General features: G+C 30.2%; 1 protein-coding gene across 1 annotated transcript; it reads right to left on the bottom strand.

Moving 5' to 3' along the window:
- Positions 1 to 43: 43 nt before the first annotated feature.
- LOC139512666 (phosphatidylcholine transfer protein-like) lies at positions 44 to 19051 on the bottom strand. The gene is made up of 6 exons (XM_071300450.1): positions 18771 to 19051; positions 12619 to 12736; positions 11621 to 11700; positions 9956 to 10127; positions 8020 to 8087; positions 44 to 832 (listed from the first exon to the last, which is right to left on the bottom strand). The coding sequence occupies exons 1-6, from the start codon at positions 18885 to 18887 to the stop codon at positions 749 to 751; spliced, it is 639 nt and encodes a 212-aa protein (XP_071156551.1). The 5' UTR covers positions 18888 to 19051; the 3' UTR covers positions 44 to 748.
- Between the last annotated feature and the right edge of the window lie 870 nt (positions 19052 to 19921).

Raw genomic sequence — 19921 nt, 5'->3', positions numbered from 1 at the left:
CGTCTTCTTTAATATTTCATGTTCAAATAAGAAATTCAACACATAAAGTTTATAATACTATATTTCAAACTACAAATATATTAAAAATTTTAAATACATATATTTAGTACAATATTGCACGCATCATCATAAAGATTTTGTATTAGTGAAAGATCAAGGTTTTCAGACAATAATAAATACTAAAAATCTATATGAACAAAACAAAACCTGAGGAATACATCAAAAAGACAGAAATTTAAAAGTACAAATAATGAATAGATATCCATATCTATTGTAATATCTTGATATTGAAACATTGTGAAATATTAACATGTTTGGTCATAATAATGTTCTTAATTGAAGTTTGATATGACTTAACTTGAAGATCTGATGCTGTTTAAAAAGATGTGATGTTTTCACTTGATCAGTCTGATAATCGAGAAACTGATATGTGATTAATGGCTTGGAATTTTTTTCTATTCACATAAATTTTAAATACTAAGAAATTATGGTTTCAGAGTGTCTTCAGTATTATCAATTATTTGACGATTCAATAGGATATGGTTTTGTAATTTTTATCAGAGATAATAAACCCACAACATTAAAAATGCATGAAAGGTTGATTTAATGCATTCAGTGGGATGTGACCAATGTATATGGCATTATTGAACAATCATACATATAATATGTCATTTATCCTTTTTATCAGTACTGGAATAAACACAAAATATCAACATAGAATTTGAAAATAGCCTATTCATGCTTCACATCAGCTCTTATTCCTTGATTCTAGGTATTTTGGATATCCTCTACATGCTTCTTGCATCATTGTCAAAAAGGATGGCACACCAGTCTGTGAAAAAGAAAAAAATATTATGTTATAGAACGAAATTCATAACAGTGTGGTCAACAGTAAAACGTTTATTAGTAATTGTACTGAAAAGTTTACCTTTAACTTGTTTGTCGTGGGCGATGATTTTATGCTCACTCAGTCTATCGGAGGCCTTCAAGTGGGGATTTAAATAATCATTTGTTACACATTTTGATACATAAAATGAAACTTTCTTTTCACATATCATTTAAGGAATTTATTTTAAATAATTGTTATACCATCACTTACAACAGTTTCACTTTTAAGAATATTAATGTCCAGAGCTGATATCAATAAATAATAATAATAAAAAAAAAGTTTATTCATGGTAAAAAAAAAACAAAAAAACTTTTAAGTTAATAGGGACTCGCGTTATTTCAGAAAATATCTTATTGATTAAGAGAACAAAAACTTCTACGTTGTCATCATTTAAGTGTGGCCTTCTATTTATTCAATGCTAACCATGTGGGCTTTGTTTTTTTTTATATACCATAAATCGATTCGTTCATTCAGATATTTGTCGGTTTGCCTTGGCTCTTCAAGTCCAACACACACTTCTCACGAAATTGGTATTTTTCTTACAAAAATTACATCCATGTGATGTATTCTTTTCATGGAGAATGAATGTTGCACTTTATTTTATTTGTTATCGTTTTTTTTTTGTGTGTATCATTGACGTATAAGACAACCTGAATCTTCTTTATTCAAATTTAAAACATACGAGATGGCAATTATGACACAAAATAACTAAATTAAACTTACAGCAGAAGAAAGATAATGAACATCGCTTTTATAGTCTTCTAAATATCGAAGACGCGTGGTCTTTTTAAAAATGATGTAAATTTATAAAGGAAACAACAAACAAAATAGTTCGAATATTTATATTTGAAAAAGTATGGGTGTGTAAATCATAACAATTATTTTATTTCAATGAAAATCAAACTGTTGAATTTTTTCCGCTGCGAGCAAATTTTTAATTTTGGTCGCATTTTGAAAATCAATAAATCTTGTATTCTTGTTGGAAGCTGCACTGTGTAGTTTATACCCGTTTTTTTCAATGCCACACAAATCCAACACAGACAAAAAAAATGGTAGGTTCAAGAAATAATTGATGCAAACTATACTTTATTGTAGTTTTAACATGGGTAGGCATTATATTCGTGATTATTTTTGCCCGAGCGATATCGAAAAACTATTATAAAAAGTGTCCTAGTTCAATGAAAATGTACGTCATACTTATTTCCTAAACAAATAAATAAACAAACATTAATTAACATACAACACTACCAAAGGCCAGAGACTCCTTACTTGTATGATTTTGTAAAAAAAATGCATCTTTTCAAAACAGTCGAAAACAAAATTGTCTGTCCAATGGAAAAGTCGAAGCCCAAAAAAGATGAACAGTGCATTATAGAAACATAGAAGCTGGTTGCAAAAGTTGACGACAAGATCTATTTTATAACTTGAGTATGGCCTAATACTATTGACCTGAAATAAATATATTTATAGCAATTCCCTTGATTCGAAAGATCTACATGTTGCCTTGGGCTTTTTTTTCTTTTTTTTTTTTTGCTCTTTGGTTGGGTTTTTGTCTCGATGACAATTCAATTTTCATTCTTATCATAGATATAACTGCATGTTAAAATAAGAATATGAAGTGTGATAGACAATCAGACACATTTTTCCAGGGACCAACAGGCGTTATCAAGCTATAGGTCCCCGTATGGCCTTCGACCATTAGCAAAATACACACTTTATAGAATGAAAGCTCCAAGAGGTCTTGGGATGAAAAAAAAACAAACATAAAAGATGAGCGAGAAAAAAAATAGGGATACCGTATGGAAATTGGAAAATGGTCCGCAACATTAATTTAGTCAACTCACTTAGTTGAAATTAAAGACCTGGCGAATTTTAGCCTTTTGCAATGGATGTGATGTATGTTTAAAAAAAAATCATGGTTTGTTTGGACATTTTTATAAATCAAGTCTTGTTTTTAAATTATTTGCAAGTAAGTTTTAAGTCATGAACAAATAATCACTCACAGAAAGACGTCAAATCCATCAACAAAAGAAAAAAATTAATAGACGACCGACAACGCACAGAATATCATGTATGTGTTCCGGACCATATGAGTATTTGGACCATACGCATATATCATGACCATAAGGGTATACTAATATGGTCCAACCATACATGTATGGTCCAAATACTCATAAGGTCCGGAACATATTTTATTTGCGATCACAAATGCACGAAGACGTCCATTTCTATGTAAATTGGGTCGATTTTTTTTTTATATAGATAAGATGAATGCGTTTCTGTTGCCAAGTGTTTTTCACAAGTATAGTAGCAGTATAGCAGAACGGTTTAAGTTTCCCTATATACACCAAATGATACATTTTGCCAATACAATAACGTTAATGCATGCAAATTTCACAAGGTTTAATCCAAATAGCTTTTTTAATATCCAAAAACTTTCAAGTACGAACAAGACAGGGCAGAAGTATATTTTGTCTTTATGTTTCGTATTTGCACAACTTTTGAAAGTGGATTATGCATTCGTTCTAAAATAAAATTAGACCAGATAAAAGTTAAAAGATTACATAACTCGACAATCGCAATTGTTAAATCCGAAAAAGATAATCAATCAATACATGCATTCAGTAAGTCATTCTTTTTTCTGAAAGAACATGGCTTTGCGATATCTTATTATGAAAATTGATTGTCGAAACATAACAAAAACACAAGTAAAGGACGTTTAATTAATCAATATAAATCAAAACACAAATTCCTGATTAGTATTTCAAATTATTTTATATAGGCGTTGAGAACCTTTGGTGACCCCACGGTTTAAATGTTTATATTAAGGACGTCGTGAGCAATGGGCGTTATAGACGAACGTTCACCTAATCTGTCCTAGTCAATGGGATATTAAAGTGCGCCAATCAATGTCCATAGCCACACTGTTATGAATTCGATACTATATGTTACAAGTTCTAGGAATTAAAATTAATCTTATACAGTAACTATATTTCATCTCATTTAATTTCCAATTATTTTTCAATTTTTATTTACACAGCAAGAAAATCCTAAACCAGAAAGCAGGCTTCAGCTGGCTCATAAACCATCATGTATACTAATTCAGTGCTAAACTCCAAAATATATAAATGAACCAAAATTAAAAAGATAAACAATATTATCAAAGGCCAGAGGTCTCTCACCTTGGACAGACACAACCAGATACTCCGCAGGGCGTAGCTTTATACGACCGCAGAGGTTGAACCCTGAACGGTTGGGGCAAGTATGGACACAACATTCAAGCTGGATTCAGCTCTAAATTTGGATTGTGATTAAATAGTTGACACAGCATAGGTTTCTGACACAGAATGAATGTGTTCTAATGAACTTAAAATTTTTGTTTTCTCTTAGAGCAATTCACTATGCTGTTGAATATTAATCCTCTCAAAAAAATGTTTGAAGAAATTTTCTTTTTTATTTATGAAATTTCAAATGAGAAAAATTGAACCCAATTTTTTTAATCACATCCCCCTTTCCCTTACTCCAAAACTAATCTCAATTAAAATTTCTAATGGAGTTTGCAACAATAACTACTCATTTAAATACATCATAAAATATTAAGATGTAAAAAAACTGCTTGTTATCACTGAATGGTAAAGATTATTTTAATTTATCAGTTGGTAGTAAAAAGTGAATATACATTGTATATTGTATATAACAAAGATTTAAGTTGATTCTGGACAAAGAAAGATAACTCCAATTAAAAAAAAAATCTTGCTATTGCACAATATTTTGCAATTAGATATTTCTTGCTTACTATTCTGGACAAAGAAAGATAACTCTAATTAAAAAAAAATTTGCTATTTCACAATATTGTGCAATTAGATATTTCTTGCCATTGCGCAATACTGTGCAATTGAAAAGACTTGCTATTGCACAATACTTAATATAATAATTTTAGATCCTGATTTGGACCAACTTGAAAACTGGGCCCATAATAAAAAATCTAAGTACATTTTTGGATTCAGCATATCAAAGAACCCCAAGATTTCAATTTTTGTTAAAATCAGACTAAGTTTAATTTTGGACCCTTTGGACTTTAGTGTAGACCAATTTGAAAACAGGACCAAAAATGAAGAATCTACTTACACAGTTAGATTTGGTATATAAAAGAACCCCATTTATTCAATTTTTGATGAAATCAAACAAAGTTTAATTTTGGACCCCGATTTGGACCAACTTGAAAACTGGGCCAATAATCAAGAATCTAAGTACATTTTTAGATTCAGCATATCAAAGAACCTAACTGATTCATTTTTTGTCAAAATCAAACTAAGTTTAATTTTGGACCCTTTGGACCTTAATGTAGACCAATTTGAAAACGGGACCAAAAGTTAAGAATCTACATACACAGTCATGACAGTTAGATTCGGCATATCAAAGAACCCCAATTATTCAATTTGGATGAAATCAAACAAAGTTTAATTTTGGACCCTTTGGGCCCCTTATTCTGTTGGGACAAAAACTCCCAAAATCAATACCAACCTTCCTTTTATGGTCATAAACCTTGTGTTTAAATTTCATAGATTTCTATTTACTTATACTAACGTTATGGTGCGAAAACCAAGAAAAATGCTTATTTGGGTCCCTTTTTGGCCCCTAATTCCTAAACTGTTGGGACCTAAACTCCCAAAATCCATACCAACCTTCCTTTTGTAGTCATTAACATTGTGTTTAAATTTCATTGATTTCTATTTACTTAAACTAAAGTTATTGTGCGAAAACCAAGAATAATGCTTATTTGGGCCCTTTTTTGGCCCCTAATTCCTAAACTGTTGAAACCAAAACTCCCAAAATCAATCCCAACCGTTCTTTTGTGGTCATAAACCTTGTGTCAAAATTTCATAGATTTCTATTAACTTAAACTAAAGTTATAGTGCGAAAACCAAGAAAATGCTTATTTGGGCCCTTTTTGGCCCCTAATTCCTAAAATGTTGGGACCAAAACTCCCAAAATCAATACCAACCTTCCTTTTGTGGTCATAAACCTTGTGTTAAAATTTCATAGATTTCCATTCACTTTTACTAAAGTTAGAGTGCCAAAACTAAAAGTATTCGGACGACGACGACGACGACGCAGACGACGCAGCCAACGTGATAGCAATATACGACGAAAAATTTTTCAAATTTTGCGGTCGTATAAAAATACCACAGGATTAAACATATTTGTGAGATCTCAACCCTATCCAGCTTATAATAAAACACAATCATACTAAATGAGGATAATAAAATAAACAAGGAAATTAAAGACAAGTCAATTTTTTATTGGAAAGAACCAGTCAGATATAGCTTTAATTAAAATCATATACATTTTAAACAAGGTTGTTAATATAAATATTTTTGGTGGTTTCAAGTTAAATTAAACAAGAATGCACTGGCTGAAATGTCTCTCATGCTTTACTGATCATATTCAATGATATTTGGGTTTATGTTGAAAGGCTTTAAAATAATAGTTTTTATACAAGTATCACATAGAGATAACATTATCAATAAATGGGGTTTGAATCAAGAACTAACATACAAAGGTAAATACATGTATATGTTCATAACACATTTGTACCTAATAATTTTCAACTTTTATTTTTTTATTCAATGAAAATGATGGGAACTGGCAACCTTTGAGTAACCTGTCAACCTATGATAAACAATCGTATTATCACATTGATTGCAATAAAATCAGTGATTTACAAGATAAAGAAAATTAATTTATTTCAATTGTGAAACAATTACTTTATCTAGTGTAATAAAACAACAGGTGTTTGAAACTGTAGAGGATGATGCATCAAAACAAAAAGGAATGAGTTCAAATCTAAAGTATTTTTTATTTTATATCTAGGGAGGCTCGAGGGTACAAAAATAACATTTTTTTTTTACAAATTTTCTTTATAACACTTTTAGTTGTTACTTTATGATATGGTACAAAAATCAACCAAAAAATCAATTTGTTTAGTCCCAGGTGACTTTTAAAATGTTTATATCATTGAAAAAGTTTCAAATTATCTCCCTTTGGTGACAAAATGCAATTTTTTTGGCATTAAAATTGGAATAACTTTTTTAACTGAATGTTGACCTATATTTTTTAATATTTTTTTCAAATAAACTGTACTTAAACTAAACTATGGAAAAATTTAAGCGATTTCACTCATTTAGTTCTTTTTTTATTTCGATATTACTTTTTGTCTCTAATTAGTTCAAAAGAAAAATAGTACCTTAACAAAAAATGCATGCTTCTTTGAGGTCAAAATGAGCTTAAAGTGCAATGACCCCATAATTTTATTTTATTTTTCCATTAAGTATAGGATAAAGTTAATTAAGGAATGACTGTAATATTTTTTCTGTCTATGAAGAAATAACATAAAAAATTTGGTGCACACTGAATAATGCGCGTAGCGGGTTATTAACAGTGTGCACCACATTTTTTATGTTATTTTGAATAGACAGAAAAAATATTACAGTCATTTCTTATAATTTAATTCTAAATTCCATTTTAAACCGTAGAAAACGATGAAAAAACGTTGATGACGTCACGGTCACATGACTAAATTATGTCTATGGGCTCATAACAAAATAACGTCATCCAATCAGAAGACGCGTTACATCCAAAATTAAGTTATTTATTTATAGAAAAAAATAGCAAAATCCTATATTTAAAAACAAATTGATTTATACCCTCGAGCCACCTTAATTCCTTTAAACGGTGTATTGTCATTGTAATAAAAAGACTAACAAGTGGAAGAAATTCTATATTTGCGTAAGACGGGCTTTTCATCTACAAAAGATTCATCAGTGACAATTGAATAAAAAAAAGTTAAAAGGCCAAAAAAAAGTACAAAGTTGAAGAGCATTGAGGACCGGAAATTCCTTAAAGTTATATATATTCTAAAATTTATTTTATCTATTAGTTATCCTTAAATCATATTTTAAGTTTGCTAATTATTATTTGAATTCAAAATCAGGCTTAAATTAAGTGCATCTATTGTTCTAGGTATGCATCAAATATTAGTCACTGGAAGTTAGTCAACGAAACAAATTCTAGTTAGGTAAGAGGAAATATAGCTTCTCCTGACAAGAAAAATATATAACAACTCTCACCTTAGCTCCCCAATTTATCAGCCATGTTGGAATCATTCCTTTTGGGTTGTCATAGTATCTCATAAAAGCTACAAAAAAAAGATATATAAAAATTTAAGTTGATTTACCTTTTAATGCGTACTGCATAATTATGTATATGTATAAAGAAAAATTTTGAAATTAGACATAATTTGGGTGTAATTTTTTTTTGAAGTTAACATGCTTATAATTCAATTTCTACAAAGATGACTTTATAAATCTGCTGCTTCTCCGTGATTCCTTCGTAAAAGAGGACACCAAAAAGGTGACTTGGTTCATCCCACTGAGATATTTATGATATGTGGAGACAAATCTGAATCATTACAGGGGAGGTAATGACGTTACTAACGTAAATTGTTATTTTTGCGACGTCAAACGTTGACTTATCGGGAAAAGATGCAGTTTTTTGGCTGATTTTTATCATTCAAACTGATTTAACTTGAAAACGAGTTTATGGACCCCTCTGTTTTAAAATGACATTTGGTTTGATTATGCAAGAAGATAACGTGTACCAATTTTGATGAAAACGTAAATAGTGCATTATTTTTTTATTTAATTAATATACAGCAAAAAATTACGTTTTTTTCTACATTAATGAAACGTTTGATAAATTTGAGTTATTTGTAAAAACAAAATGTACAAATTTATGCAATATTTATAAAGCACATAAATGACAAATTATTTAACAAAAAACAGATTGTGTTTATCTTTAAAACAAAAAAAGTTATGTATTTCTATTGAAAGGAAAAATATGTCCACAAATCCGTATTTTGAGGAAATATCTGAAATTTGAACCTTAATTTACTCAAAAAGCAGCACATGAAGGTATATTTTTTATTACATATTTCATTTAAAGGGGCACTAGCTACGAGATATATAAAAATTTTAAAGTTTGATTTTTTTCTATTCAATCAATAATGAAAGTGAAATAGTGAAATAACAATTCGCTTTTTGCAGCCAAAAAGGGTAAATTTTGTCAAATTACGCTAATAAACATTGATAATTAGTAATTCACTTGCAAGTGAATGAGTCGACCTCTTTAAATCCGTATTCATGTGAACTTCAATTTAACCCCTAGCTAGAGATTGGCAACGCATGCATTGTACGTGTACTGGTTATTTAAAGAAAAAGAATGTCAACAATGAAAGTGAAACTAAGGTAAATCATTTGATTACTAATTCGATGCACTTAAAATCATTCTTATACGGTTAAAAACAATGACAAACATCTATTTTAAATCTATAAAATAAAATCAAACAGACCTATAAAAATCTAATTGCACGTGTTGGTTTAATCTATTCATATCTTTATTTATGTTTACATCGCTTATATGGTCATCTGAGGTCAAATCGATAGGTAATTAGATGGCGTCTGGACTAAAATACACACGAAATGAACCTTTATATTATCTACCCCATGCTCTGTAAAATGTTTATTTTAGACTTTTGATAGTTTGGATAAATGTTTTACATTGTTATAAATCAAATATGAGAATTTGAGTCAAATCGGTGACCATGAATTTGACAGCTAGTGCCCCTTTAATCAGGAAAAAAATAGTCAACATGGAAATTTTTACCAAACTGTAAATATGGGATCAAAACTGTATCGTATTCCCTTAATATAATGCCTATACCAAGTCAGGAATATTACAGTTGTTTTCCCCATTTAAGTTGATGTGTTTGAGCTTTTGATTTTGACATTTGATTAGAGACTTTATGTTTTGAATTTTCCTCTGAGATCAGTATTTTCGTAATTTTACTTTTAAATATATATCAAAAGCAATGGAACATAGTTTTGTTGGCTGACTTAAGCTGGTGAACAGAAATGAAGCACCATGGTAATTTTTTTCCAAATTGAAAACATATCAAATATGGTCAATGTAATTTGGTTTATCTCTAGAATTATCTCGTATTTGTACCTTTTGATCCTTGTTTTCCATCCGTTGTAAGTACACAGCTTTGTTTATAATCGTCTACTCTAATAACACCACTTTTCTCTGGTATACTTAAACATTCTGTACTTTCTGCCATTACTATCCAAACTTTGTTTCCATTATGTTCTAACTCTCTCATCTCACGTTTGTATACATACTTATTGTTTGTTAAGGTGGTTCAATGCTAAGGACAATCATATATTTACTTAGCTACCCCCAAAAAAATGTAATATATAAATGCTTTTTTCCTTCATACTTTTACAATAACCTAACCTTGACAAAATTTACAATTCTGCAGGTTGACTTAAGTCCAATGGTTCAATGAGACAAAAGAAACAAAAATAACATTGAGGCAGAAAAGATCATACTGAATCCAAAATCATATACTGTAAAAGGGGAAATTTTTGTGGATGTTTTAACTTTGTTGATTTCATGGTAAGAATATATCCACAAAATTAAAACCCCAAAGAAAATTTAACCTACACATAAAATCACTTCCAAACCACGAAATTAAATCCCCATGAAATCTTTTGTAGAGACAAAATCACGAAATTTTGACCCCACAAAAATTTAATGTTTCTGCAGTACTTATATACAGAATTTGTTTCTAGTTGTTTTATTTCAGAATGTTAGAAATCTATTTATAAACTTTTGTAAACCTCTAAGCTTAATTATACTGTAAGTGTTCTAAATAATTCCTACAACACATCACCAGGTAGTTAAACTCTTGAGGAAATCAATTTGTTTCAATAAGCATGTTGAGGACTATAGAATATTTCTGAATAGACAATACATATAACATAAGATTCAGTGTTATTTCTGAATAGACAATACATATAACATAAGATTCAGTGTTATTTCTGAATAGACAATACATATAACATAAGATTCAGTGTTATTTATAGATTAAGTAATTTGAACATTCTTTGATATAGAAGTATAAAGTATTGTTCAATCATTGAGAATACTTTGATGTAGCATACCATTGTTCACATTTTTTAATTTGTTCTGACTTTTGAAATTGAAAGTTTGTTTCTAATTTTCTAATTTTTCTAATCTCATGTATCAATCATAATAATTAAATATCTCTTCTAATATCAATAATCACAGCTGTTTTTCAACTAAACTTAACAGCAATTCTGGAAACTCAAATAATTAAAGAGAAGTTGTTTACTTGTCTTCAAAACAATCATGCACTCTCACTTTTTCAATAAATCCTGTTTCCTTGACATTTTGACTAAAACATATATTTGTTTAATCAGACAAAAGGTTAATTAATAGGGATATCAACTTTTGTAAGGAGTTGTTAATATGTGTTTGTACATGACAAATGGTAAATTAACAGATTAATCATAAATCATTGAACTTTTAATTTTATCAAAGGTTCATGACATGTGAAAAACATATTCAATTTACAATATAAAACTAGGTGTTAATTTGTGAACAAAACATCAGAAAGCAGAAAGTTCCTAATCAAATGGAAAAATCAAACACATCAAAAAAATGGACAACAATGTCATATTCCTGACTTATTTTGGGCATTTTCTTATTTATAAAATGGTGGATTAAAACTGATTTTACAGCTAGCTAAACCTCTCACTTGCATGACAGTCACATAAAAAATTATCATATTGACAACGAAAAGGATACATCTCTATTAGACATTGGCCATGGATAATTTACATTCCAATAAATTACTTTCTTTCCATTTTCTTCTTTTTCGTATAATTCTGAAATACAGATTAAATGATACTATGTGTACAGCTAAATTATTGTCTTTTACAATTCATTTCTTCAGAATTATTTTGTGTTGGAAAATTCTTCTCACAATAAAGCTAACACATAATCATAGTAAACAATCAATATTTGGTGTCATTTGGTGATTTCCCTAAAATAAACTGTAATATCTTAAAACTAAAAACGCAGCATTTTATCATGGTTTGAAGATTTACATGCAGTTCTATACTATAATCTTAGATCTTTTGATGCTAATAGAAGTAAATGTACATATGTCACTGTCTTTTAAAATGATCGTAGGTTCTATGCAGTATGGTTTTTGCTCATTGTTGAAGGACATAATATGACCTATTAAATGTTATGTTCTGCATCATTTGGTCATTGGTTGAGAGCTACATGTAGTCTTATTGACAATCAAACCACATTTTCTAATATCATGAATATTTGCAGAGCTTTTTCCAAAGAAAACAATTAACTTTTCCTTTGAATTTTATAGGAGTATTAATGACATCCTACATCATGGCTACAACAGAGCACTATAGAAAGAAACATAATTTGTTTTCTCAACCTACACAATTACATAAGATCATATTCAAATTATCTGATAAGAAAACCTTTGAGATTCCATTTGTTATAAAAATTGTAATGAAAAAATGCAGAAGAATATATTTTTGATGTTGCAAATTGTACAATATTGTACCTAGAAAAAGTTGTATTATAATTATACGGTGTATGACATGTGTATAATCAGAGTAAATGGTTTATATTGATCAGTAATAGACAAGTTGTTTTTTTAATTTAAATTATCAAGTAACAATCAAAAGATTTTACCGCAAAGAAAAGTTTCTCTTAATTGATTAGCAGCTGTATACAAATTTACATGTACTGCACTACGGTTTCCTTTATTGTACCTTTAGCATAGGAATCCCAGACTTTCCTGTATTCTAAATCCATATAAACATCAGCTGAGCAATCTGGAAGTACATCTGATAATGTTCCATAGATCTTATATTCATACAGACCAGATTCCTGAAAAGCAGAGTATCATCATGTAAAAACCTTGAAAAATTAGGTGCATATAATTATAATACTTGCAATTGCCAACATTTTCGTTTAGCTCACTGCTGTTTGTAATAAATATAATCTGTTTAATTAAATAGATAAATTATCAGATCATATCATCAAATTTTTGTCAGTCTTCATCCTTTTTCTAATAAATTGTTTTTATCTAAAACTTTAAACAATCATCTAAATTTGTACATGAATAAAAAAAAAATCCCTACCTAGCTTGTCTGCATGGAATTATCAAATAATGTAATCCTTTTGTGTGCTTGATGTGCATTGTATTATATATATGTACTAATCAAGTTTTAATACAAAATGTACTTCTATAAACTTAAGGGAGCTACCATTTGATTTTTATGGGGGGGGCTAGGATGAAAAATTTTGTCCTGCATTTTTTTTTAGTTGTAATCTCTGTCCTGCCTTTTTTTTTGCAAAGTGTCTCATCCTGCCTTTTTTTTACTCAAAACTCCTGTCCTGCCTATTTTTTTCAAATTTCATCCTAGCCCCCCCATAAAAATCAAATGGAAGCTCCCTAAAAGGTAAATTATTTTTTTAGGTGTAAAAGTAACCCTCAGTTGTAGTGATGTAAAATGTACTTTGGCAGGGCTTTCCATTGAAGCCGGTAGCCGGCGGAAATCCGCCGTTTGCGGTGGCTTCAAGTTCCGGCTACTTCACTGACAAAAATATAAATTCAAAAAGAAAATAATATCTTTTTCAAATGTTTACAGGCAGTCGAGAGACGTATTTTCGCAAAGTCGCGGTCACGATAAACAAGGATGAAAAGTCAGTATTTACCTTGGGCTAAATATAGTTCACATGAATTCAGGTCACTGATTGGTTGTCTATTTAAAGTCAGAATGCATCGTTTCTTTTCAAAGATAACAAGAGAGACGTTCCGGTGGTCATTGAATGATAACAATAGAGACGTTCCGAGGGTCATTAACTCGTTGGCTTTTTTTACTTTTAAAACGTGAAGACATTCATATAGGATGATCTTATGTTATGGAATAATATCAGTCAAATTAAAGAAAGTGTTGTAGATCATATTGTTCAGAATCTGGAAAACAGTATCTTTTGAAGTTCATTTTTCAAAGCCCACGTGGTGTTCAGAGAATCAAGGTCAAAAACGAAAGTAGAATATTGTCGACTCGACCTCAAATAAATGAGGGGGAGGACAGGGGGTACCCTTATCCCTTCTCCCACCCCTCTTCTCCTTTCTCCTACCCCCGTTCTCCTTTCTCCCATTGGAATAAAACATCTCCTTTTGAGATATTTTTTCTTGAAATATTAGAATTTTTTTTAAAAGGAGAGATATTTTATTTTTTCTCCTTTCTCCAAGCCTTCCTCTCCTTTCTCCTACCCCCTTTCTCCTTTCTCCTACCCCCTTTCTCCTACCCCCTTTCTCCCTGTCTCCCTTACCCCTGTCCTTCCCCTCATAAATAACATTTCCAAATGATTTATGTATCCGACTTATTGAACAGTTTACAAAAAAAAAGAGAAAATCAGAGGATATATCAATTTTCTGTCAATGCTTGAAAAATAATTGTATAATTTTAGTTACGCGTACCAGTCTTTGGAGAGAAAAGGGGGGTCATTTGTTTACAAATTCACGTAGTTCTGCAAAATAAATCGATCAAGATTTTTAACAAACCGGATTATTATATAAATAAATCTCTTTTAAAAGTAAATGAATTTTAAGCATAAATAAATGAAAATAAAAAACTATAACATAAAAAAAAAAAATTCTTTGAGATTTTTTTTTCTTTTTTTCTTTAATTTCATACATAAAAAATGGTCATTTGAAAGATGAAATTAGGTGCCAGGAGATTGCGAGAATGCAGGATTTTGCTCTATTTATGGCAGAGCTTCTGGGGGCCTTGAGCGGCCCCCAAACCCCCTGCCGTAAGACACCAAGCTTATAGCTTGGTGGACGTCCGGCTTCGCCGAACGCATGTTACAGCCGCCTATAATTTTAATTCAGCCTTCTACTTCAATTTCAATGGAAAGCCCTGCTTTGGCAGTCAGAGCTCACACATAAACAGGTTGATAACTGTATTTGACTTAAAGAAGTCAAAACATGTATTTATTATGAAAATGTGTTTTCAATTTTAGACCTATCTAAGTCAGAAAATGACAGACTTGTTAACATCTATTTCTGTTGATGAAAAAACTTAATTTACTTGGTGGCCAAAGTACACCACCTATGACAGCAAAAACCTGTCTGAGAGTTCACAAGAACTTGAGCTATTCTATATTCAATTGTCTCATTGAACATCCTTACTAACATGACTAAACACAGATGTTTTACCTCATTAAGTGTGGTTCCAGGTGGTTGCATTGTAAGGTTAATTAACATTATTTCCGATTTTTTAGACTCTCATTCATATTTTTCTTTAGAAGACAAAGCATTGTTTTTCAATGTACAGTAGTCATTATTTGATTTAGATGCATGACCTTTTTATAAATATGCGTGGGTCTTGAAGTTAACCAATTTTGGTAACTTATCGACTTGTAGGAGTCGACATTTGCAACTTTTTGATTCTGGTCAATTATTTCTTGCTTAACAATATTTGTCTTATTAAAGTCATATTTTGTCTTGCATTAAAGGGAGACAAATCAAAAAACTTACAAATTTAGACCTCTATGAGTCAAAAGCAGATTCAGACTTATTTATGTCTGAGCTCTGACTGTTTGGTATGGATCATGATGCTGACCTTTGCTCAAGAATCAGGATGAAAATTGTATACGGTACATATTTAAAATAAATTGCCTAATTACATTATATAAATTTATATAAAGTATAGTGATCATAATACATAATTTACTTGGTAATAATGATAAAAAAAACTTGTAAAAATCTTACACTAACGTGAATGAACAATAAAGCATCATGGGTTACATTTGTACATGACCATGATGACCTTCGATTCTTAATATTTATTTCATGTATTTGGGAAATTAATTTGATGTGCCCACAACTACAAATGTACAAACATCTGCAAAGTTTAATCATTTTTATTAATAAAGGTTCAGCAGTTCTGAAGATATAGCTGTGGACTGTGATGCACACACATTATGTAACAGGCATGTTGCTACGAAACATGGAAGCAGAGGGTACTATTGCTCAAGATGTGATAACATTAATTATAACTTTTTAATTTTAACACAAAACTCAATAAAACTTTTTAAATCTTTAACATTTAAAGATACAATGTTTAAAAAAAACATATACTAGGATATGGCCAAAGTAACAATGATTATGAAAATTTTAATTGGAGCAATATTGACTTTTCAGTTTTATTTCTACAAATGTATCATCTGTTATGAAACTTCCCTGTACATGTACATGTTGTATATGACCTAAAGTCATGCATGAGAAATTGTGTTATAAGAATTTGGAAAAAGAAGACATATTTGCTTTCTGAAGATAAATTTCACTAATTGAAAGATCATGTACATGTATTGCATGCATTGCTGCTTGTGGGTGTTGACAGCAGCTACAATGTACAAAAATGTAGGTCAACATGTGCATGTACAAGGGAAGGTCTAAAACGCGGAAATGAAAAATGAGTGTATAATAACTAATATCTTTGGAACCGCTTAAGCTAAATTAATAAATAAAACTGATTTTGAAAGCTAATATAATAGTCTATAAGATAAAATTAAAAAAAAATATATTTGAATATGCTTTTTTACCGAAAAGTTGACCGGAAGGCTTCCTTAGTGCGACTCTGGCAACACATTTTTGAACATTAAAACTTAAATTCATGCAAAAGCATATAACACGGTCAAAGTCTGTAAATTGACTCTTAAAGACATTTAAATGACAAATAATATGATATAAAGAAAAAAAAATAAATACATTACTACAAAAGGACAAAAAGTTGACCGGAAGACCCCCTTGTACACAAATATTGAAGTGAAATTTTCAATTTTGAATTAAAATTCACAAAAATATAAAAAGCCCGGTCAAAGTCTGTAAATTGACTCTTAAAGACATTTAAATGACAAATAATATGATATAAAGAAAAAAATAAATGTATTACTATAAAAGGGCAAAAAGTTGACCGGAAGACCCCCTTGTACACAAATATTGAAGTGAAATTTTCAACTTTGAATTAAAATTCACAAAAATATAAAAAGCCCGGTCAAAGTCTGTAAATTGACTCTTAAAGACATTTAAATGACAAATAATATGATATAAAGAAAAAAATAAATGTATTACTATAAAAGGGCAAAAAGTTGACCGGAAGACCCCCTTGTACACAAATATTGAAGTGAAATTTTCAACTTTGAATTAAAATTCACAAAAATATGAAAAGCCCGGTCAAAGTCTGTCAATTGACTCTTTAAGACATTTAAATGAAAAATAATATGATATAAAGAAAAAAATAAATATATTACTATAAAAGGACAAAAAGTTGACCGGAAGTCACCCTTGTATACAAATGATGAAGTGAAATTTTCACTTTGATACTAAAATTCACAAAAATATGAAATGCCCGGTCAAAATCGAGAACGTAAACATGGCATGAAGTTTTGTTTAAATTCTTGAAAGATAAAATTCCTGGAACAGATAAAAAAACAAATTACTTTTGTCATTGACCAAGAACCAGGTTTAAAAATGGCTATTCGAGATACTTTTCCAAATTGTCCGATTATGTTTTGTAGGAATCATATAAAAGAAGATTTTAAATTCTGGTTAAAAGGCAAAGTGGATAGTGATAATATTAAAATTTATATAGATCATTTGAATCAGATGTTGCATTCTGGTAATGAAGAAGAATTTTTGGAAACAAAAATGAAATTAACATCAAAATGCATGGAATCCCGTAGTTTTAGAACATTTCAATAAACGTATATCTCCGGCAATTCAAAATCACTCTGGTAAATGGTTAATTGAAAAATATCCCGGCATGTTTGATCCTTATTCTGGATTAAACAAACAATCTTTCCGAAAGTATGAATGCTGTTTTAAAAAGAGAAAATGATTGGAAAGAGCTACCAGTAGATTTAATGGCTTTGGGTTTTTATTACATACAAAATTTTGAGAATTATGAAATTTTACGTGGACGTTCTGGTTTAGGAAATTATTATTTGAAAAAAGAGTTTAGTAGAGCATTTATTTCACCATCAGATGTTATGCATGTTATATTTCCAAAAGTATGTTGATACTATTGAAATTAAATTAAATGAAATAAAAATAGCAAGTTCTTTGCTTTGCACGAAGATTTAGATTCTTTTTTTATATCTAGTTTTAGTAATTATTTTTTTCCATAAAAGGGGGTCAAGATTAAAACATAAGCTAGGCCACAGGTCAAGTTTTTGCAATTTTAGTTTCATATATTTTTATTTTTATTTATATCATATCATTTGTTATTAAATTGTCTTTTCGAATCTTGTTCTCGATTTTGACCGGGCATTTCATATTTTTGTGAATTTTAGTATCAAAGTGAAAATTTCACTTCAGCATTTGTATACAAGGGTGACTTCCGGTCAACTTTTTGTCCTTTTATAGTAATATATTTATTTTTTTCTTTATATCATATTATTTGTCATTTAAATGTCTTTAAGAGTCAATTTACAGACTTTGACCGGGTTATATGCTTTTTCGTAAATTTAAGTTTTAATGTTCAAAAATGTGTTGCCAGAGTCGCACTAAGAAAGCCTTCCAATCAACTTTTCGGTAAAAAAGCATATGTAAATATATATGTTTTTAATTTTATCTTATAGACTATTATATTAGCTTTCAAAATCAGTTTTATTTATTAATTTAGCTTTATCGGTTCCAAAGATATTAGTTATAATACACTCATTTTTCATTTCCGCGTTTTCCATTTCCGCGTTTTAGACCCTCCCCATGTACAATGTCAATTATGACGTACATGTAACCTTTGCCCCCTTTGCTTCTGATAACACATTTTTTTTAAATACAAATGATAGAACTTAAGTTATGAACAAATCTGTACTGGCTCCATAATGATATACGTTTACTCACTTCATTGTATAGCCTATAAATTGAAATTCCGTGACTTTCAGTAAAGAATTCCCATCCATCAATCTGAGGTTGGTCCAATTCTTTCATTAGGACAGCAAATTCATCATCAGTAAACATTTTTCTCTGTCTTATTCGACTGCTTTTAACTTCTGTATTGTTAGCTTTGTGATATTCGTCCCCAGGGAAACGTTTTAAGCTAAATTAATGCCTTGTCTTGTTTCAACTCGCATGTAATGTTTACATTTTGTGTTTACTTCCGGTGCTAATGAAATTTTAAAAACAAAGTCAACCGGTATTCATTCCGGGAAAATATGAATGGGTAAGCCTTTGGGGTCAACATTATCCAGTCAAAATGACGAAAAGACGAGCCGACTGACAAGCTTGAAGAAAATCAGCTGGGAAATTAGAAAAAAAAATCTTATTTCAATAAATTGAATCATATACGAATGAGAATAAGAATACATGTAGTTGTATTTGTCAATCAAGACGCCAATGAAGACTTGCCGGCAGAATAGTTAATACAAATTGTGATATATATATACATCATGATTAACATTGTTTTAGTAAATTATAGTGATGAAAAAATAAAACAAAAAACAAAAACATTTTTCATGGTCTAATATATAAATTTCAGATATTCGATCGTCCGGACTCAAGTTGTGTGAACCCGACAAACAAATGCATGTTGTGACAAGTTCAACTATCTAATACGGGGTTCACACGTACATTGCCGATTATTGCTCCCGTTTGAGATCAGACAGCGATACGACACGGAAAGTGAAAAAGTCGGATTACTATCCTCAATTATCTGGAATGTCATATCATTGTGTGAACGCAGTCGTTTAAGTTTGTAACAGATTCCTACGGGTCGGGAAGGGTCCGAATAGTTCGGCGAAACACCCCGACAGTTAGGTGCGTCCCGTAACATTCGGGGAAACTCAGCCGATTTTGTCTAGTCGGATTACAATCGTGCCTATGTCGCGACAGAATCTGTTGTATCGGATCAAAATCCTAACAATGTTCTGTGTATTCTGGACGGTGTCCTGTGGAACGGGAATGATCTGGAGAAACTTTTCATTGCTGTTTTTCTGCCGATTGAGTCCAGATTGCATCCAGATCTTGTCGTGCGAACCGTTTTTTTTGCCGTAACC

The sequence above is a fragment of the Mytilus edulis genome, chromosome 2 (assembly GCF_963676685.1).
Source record: "Mytilus edulis chromosome 2, xbMytEdul2.2, whole genome shotgun sequence".
NCBI lineage: Eukaryota > Metazoa > Mollusca > Bivalvia > Mytilida > Mytilidae > Mytilus > Mytilus edulis.
The sequence above is the reverse complement of the archived record's forward strand: the minus strand, read 5'-3'. Positions and strand labels throughout refer to the sequence as shown.